General features: G+C 50.0%; 2 protein-coding genes across 2 annotated transcripts; both read right to left on the reverse strand.

Annotated features, from left to right (window-relative positions):
• Positions 1-1,224: 1,224 nt before the first annotated feature.
• LOC100278937 (uncharacterized) lies at positions 1,225-3,114 on the reverse strand. Its single transcript, NM_001152050.2, has one exon. It carries the CDS (start codon positions 3,008-3,010, stop codon positions 1,454-1,456), a length of 1,557 nt encoding a protein of 518 aa, NP_001145522.2. The 5' UTR covers positions 3,011-3,114; the 3' UTR covers positions 1,225-1,453.
• A 957-nt stretch (positions 3,115-4,071) lies between these two features.
• On the reverse strand, positions 4,072-4,783 carry LOC103653836 (uncharacterized). The gene is made up of 2 exons (XM_035967360.1): positions 4,405-4,783; positions 4,072-4,328 (listed from the first exon to the last, which is right to left on the reverse strand). The coding sequence occupies exons 1-2, from the start codon at positions 4,660-4,662 to the stop codon at positions 4,122-4,124; spliced, it is 465 nt and encodes a 154-aa protein (XP_035823253.1). The 5' UTR covers positions 4,663-4,783; the 3' UTR covers positions 4,072-4,121.
• Positions 4,784-5,235: the final 452 nt, after the last annotated feature.

Below are 5,235 nucleotides of genomic sequence, written 5' to 3' on the forward strand. Positions count from 1 at the left end.
TAGAAACCAGATACCCCCGAATTAGGAGATTCTAGATCAACAAGCGAAACCTGCAATGTGCTGATGGTATGGTAGCTGCCAATAGACGTTTTGTTTCCTTGCGAGAAAGAGAGGAGAGAGCGGCAGCATTGTGCGCAAATACAGGCTGAATCCCTCGAACAACAGGACCAAAATGAAGCAAAAGAAGTGTACCAGTAGTACTAGAGCAAGTCAGATGACAGATGAAGGTACCAGATCCGTGACGATTCACTTGGAAGAGGAGATGGTTGTAGAAACTCGAAACGGCCTGGGACCTTTGTCGAGAAGAGACGACGTGTGATGCTGGTGATGTCGCTAATGTCTTTTTATGATTGTTCTTGCTTGAGGCATGCGAGGAGGAGGGGTGTTTGATTTCAACCGACTAATATTTAATCTAGTTATATCGAATGTTTAAATAATAATTATAAAAATTAAATATATTTTAATATAAAATTAATTACATAGATAAAGATTAAAATACGAAACAAATTTATTAAACTAATTAAAACTGTATTTAATAGTTATAATTGATATTTAAATTTTTGATGTTACATAAACTAAACAGGAAATCAAACAACGATCAGGACTCAGAGGGCTGCGGCGTTAACGTCGACGTTAGCAGGGGTGCAATGCGGGGTATAAGGCAGGGTGGTCTCAAGCGGAGAGGACAACTAAAGCCTATTTTAAATGCATTAGTTGCTCAAATTAGCTGAAAACATTTTAAACAGTCAAACTAATAGTTTAGCTATTAGTTAATTTTAGCCGGAGACATCTAAACTTACCTCCATCTAATAGTCTCATTAACTATTAGCTACACCTTAGTTGGTTCAACCCAGTTAAAGCCAGTTCATAGTTTAATTCGTTTACAGAAGCATATGAGAACTTCATCGCTTATGCTTTAAACTTATGCAAAGAGAGCGGACCTTTTTTTTTTCCTTTTTCTTCTAAACAGCCGGCCTTCCTTTCAAAAAGGAACACATGTGAATAACAAATATAGCCATCAAGTATAGCAGTGATAAGAAATTGAAAACAACGTCAACTGCTCGACTAATTCTATCAAATGAGGAAACAACGTCGACTGCTTGCTGACCCAACTAGGGATAGATCACAATTCACAGGGATCCAAAAAATAGATATGTATAAAAATTTGGTACCAATTTTTAGTTATGTCGTTAAGCCAATTATAAAAAACAAAACAAAATTATATATATATTTTTATGTATTATTTGCTCCTACTACAAAAAAGGCAAACAATTATTCAAATCTAAATTCGTATATCTATCTTGATAAGATATAAGACAAATTTGTTTATATAAATCTTATCTAGCTCAATGCTAAAATCAATACACTATTTATTCTTAATTAAAGAAAGAAGACAAAAAAACCAAAAAAAATAACATCCCACTAAGTATTAGAATCCTTCACTAATCACTACCTAGACATCGAAAACAACTGACACGGTTGTGAAGTTGAGGCCCAGATCCTCAAATGTGGCACCATCATCCTTGTCCTGTATCGCCTCCCACGAGTAGCCAGGGCCAGCGAATCTCATGATCCGGATCGCCTTCTCCTCCACGTGCTGCCCTCCACCACGAAGGGCCGATCTGCAGAACGCGAAGAGCGACGCGATCCTCCTCTTGCAGCCGAACTCCTTGGCGACCACGGTGCCGCTGGGGAACCGAATCCTCAGCTTGTACATCTCCTCGCCTTCCATGGGCTCGTCGTCGTCGTCGTCGACCAGCTCGGCGGGCAACTCAGTAGCATTAGGCACCGGTGCATGTTCTTGTTCGCTGCAGGCACCGCCGGCAGCTGCCGAGTCGTTCTTAGAAATCTCCTGCTCTTGCTCGCCAGCTCCATCAGCAGCAGGCGCAGGACTCTCGGGCGGTGCTGGCTCTTGTTCGACGGCCGCAGCGGAAGGTGCACGTGCCGGCTCTTGCTCGCCGCCTGCGCCCACGGATGCGGGGAGCACGGCCGTTTCCCTGACGATTTTGGGCTTGGACAGCGTGCTCGGTTTGGATCTTATGTATTCGTCAACGAACAGCATGAACTCGTCAGGCATCATGGCGCCGCTCCACTTCGCTAGCAACTGCCCCGTGATGGGGTCAATGACGAGCAGGGCCGGCAGCTGATCCTCCTCGAGCCTGTAGAACGCAGCCACTTTCTCGCACTCGTCCGGGAGCGAGTAGCTGCCCCTGCTCATGCCCCCCTTTTCAAGGGAGAACACAAAGCTGTCCTGGATCACCCCCCTGACCGTCTCGTCCGCCCAAAGGTCCCGGTTCTGCATCTGCGACGGGAGTTCACCGGCGCCGCTGCATGTCTGCAAGTTGACCAGCAGGAACCGGTCCTCCCTCGCCGCGTGCACCTTGGCGCCGTGGAAGTACCCAACGTACCTCAGCTCGTACGGAGGCGGGTAGTAGGCTTCAACTTCTTCGTCCTCGCCGTAGCCCGTGTTGTCGTAGTCTTCGTCATTGTATGCACCATGTTCCTCCCAGTCGGTGGTGCTTCCGTCGCCGTACCCCGTATTGTCGTAATGTTCGTCGTCGTTGTATTCACCATGTTCGTGTTCCTGCCAGTTGCTGCTGCCGTCGCCGTAGCCCGTATTGTTGTCGTAGTATTCGCCATTGTATTCACCATCTTCCTGCCACTGCCAGTCGGCGGTGCTGCCGTCGTCTCTGGCACCGTCGGGCTCTGTTCCCCACCCGGTGGCTCCTATTTCGCCTTCTCTGGCAGACTCTGCTTCTCCCCATCCGGTGGCTACTATGTCGCCTGGCTCTGCTCCCCACCCGGTGGCTTCTGTTTCGCCTTCTCTTACACCATCGGGATCTGCTCCTCCCCACCCGGTGGCTACTGCAGATGGCGGCGCCCCCACGACGCAGGGGTTCTCGACGGCGGTACTGCGACTGCCATAGTACCGAGGAGCGCCCGCGTCGCCTTCACGGTCGCCGTGGATTGCATCGCCGTGGTCTTTGTTCTTGTCCTCTTCCGTCGACATGTCCTCCTCAGCAAAGATCGGATCGGCGGGAGAATCTGACGGCGGCTTGGTGCTGCCACCGGCGTTGCTCAAGTAGAGGCTGATGGCGTCGTCCAGATTCCAATAGCAGGAGCCGAGGAGCTCAACGGCGTCCTCAAATATCGATGGGCTTGGCCGTCCCCGCCGCCGCCGGAGGTTTGTTGCGCTTGCGCCAAATAAAAGTGTGATTGGTTGGGTTCCTCTGCCATATTTACCGTGCGATGAATCCTTATCCGTCAAAAGTTGGATGAAAGTTTGACCGTTATAGGTGGACCCATCGGAACATTTGCGATTTTGAACGCATCTCAGTTTCAATGACGCGTTGAAATTGGTTAAGTTTTTCTTCTTCTTACAACAGAAGAGTATGAAAACTATATATTTTAAAAACTTCCAACAGTGTTTATCTTGCGAGGGAACGTCAGACGGGAAGTCAGAACTCGCACACGTCCAACAGCTCAAAGTTGAGTCCGGAGTCGGCGGGCTCCGCCCGGAGCGCGAGCGCGACGGGCGCCGCGGCGCCTTCCTCGGCGGAGACCAGGCCCATGCCGTAGTTCATGCCGGTCCTCACGAAGCCTGGGGTAACGCAGCACACCACCAGCGACGGGTGCCTCCTGGCGAGCAGCCTGGAGTGGGCGTTCACCAGCGCCTTGGACACCGCGTAGGCCGACACCACGGGGAGCCAACCGCGGGCCGCTAGGTTACCGTCCTTGAAATCTTCCATGAAAGCGCTCATGACCTCGTCGAGCTTCGCCTCTGAGAGGTTGTCGATGTCGCTTAGCACCTTGATCGCTCCTTCGTTTGACATGAACTGATGAGAAAAGAAAGAAAACGCATGCAGAGCGTCATTCGCCTGTTTGCAGAGCGTCTTTTTTTTTGCGAATCCTTCAGCGCCTGATTTGAAGGTTACCTTAAGCTGTGCAACTTGTGAAGAAACATTGACGACCCTTCCTGATTTGGACAGCAGGAGGAGAGGGATCAGGCAATCGGTGACGTGCTTTGTGCCGTTGAAGTTTATCTCCAGAGAGTCCTTGGCGAGCTCATAACTTTGCTGCAGACTTCCCATGTAACCATCAACAAAAGTTTTCAAATCTTCCTACAGCCATGGACCATGGTAAATGCAGTATACCTTATCAGCTGAACTCAGACACTGTTCTTTTTTTTTCTGTGTGTGTGTGTGCTGGCAAAATGTAAGAAACCATCCAAAAATAATCGCTCGAAAACCTGCCTTAGGATCCTGCTTTTGGAGATCTTTTAACCTTTCAGGATCGATGGTGGTTCCAGCGACGCCTGCGTTGTTCACCTGAACAACCCAAACGTGAGACCGACTGAACCCCTGAAACAACGCGACAGAATAACTTGAGCATACAACAACGCACCAAGATGTCGAGCTTGCCGAATCTGCGCTTGACGAACTCGGCGAGCTGCGCGATGCTCGGCCGGTCGGCGACGTCCAGCCGATGGAAAACCACGTCGGAGAGGCCGGCGCTCTGCAGCTCCTCCACGGCCCGTGACCCCTTCTTCTCGTCTCTGGCTGTCAGGACGACGAGGACGCCGTTGCTCGCCAGCTGCCTGCAGATCTCCAGCCCGATTCCTCTGTTCCCTCCGGTGACCACTGCAACCCTGGGGCCATGCATGCCCGTCAGAGAGAAAGCAGAGGCTCTTGCTGCTGGTGACCAGCTTTTGCATGTGCAAATTGCAGTTAGCAATACCTGGTTGCCATTGATGCTGACTATACTGAATTACTTACTGATGAAGGTGGATGGGGTGAACTGCTGCGACAACAGCGAAGTAGCAGGGGAACTATAAGTACTAGTACAGCCGCGACTGCTGACCGGTTAATTCGGATTAGAAAATTGGTTTTAGTGCCAATTAGAGCATCGACGATTTCATCGGCTAATGCTTTGTTTCGTATGTGCTTATACGAATGCGCTGACCGGAGCGTGTCTTTGGGAGGGCCAAACTGCTTTGTAACTTCTACACTTCTAACCTTGGAAACCTCACGCCTCTGCTTGTCTGCTTCCAGTCTGGTTGGCAGCTTATGTTCGCTTTTCTGCAGACCTTGCTATCTCATTGAACCTTTGACTACACAAGGGACCTTGTGAACAGTATCAGCAATGATCTATGCATGTGTTGAGCACCGATTTGAGCGGAGACCGGACGGTCAGCGAATGTGGGCCGGACGGTCCACGCGTGCGCAGAGCAGATTA

This window comes from Zea mays, chromosome 4 (assembly GCF_902167145.1).
Source record: "Zea mays cultivar B73 chromosome 4, Zm-B73-REFERENCE-NAM-5.0, whole genome shotgun sequence".
In the NCBI taxonomy this organism is placed as follows: Eukaryota; Viridiplantae; Streptophyta; class Magnoliopsida; order Poales; family Poaceae; genus Zea; species Zea mays.

Coding starts and splice junctions, on each gene's coding strand:
- LOC100278937 (NM_001152050.2), bottom strand. CDS start 3,010: ATGTCGACGGAAGAGGACAAGAACAAAGACCACGGCGATGCAATCCAC.
- LOC103653836 (XM_035967360.1), bottom strand. CDS start 4,662: ATGCATGGCCCCAGGGTTGCAGTGGTCACCGGAGGGAACAGAGGAATC. Junction 4,329..4,404: donor TCGGCAAGCTCGACATCTTG/GTGCGTTGTTGT, acceptor TGGGTTGTTCAG/GTGAACAACGCAGGCGTCGC.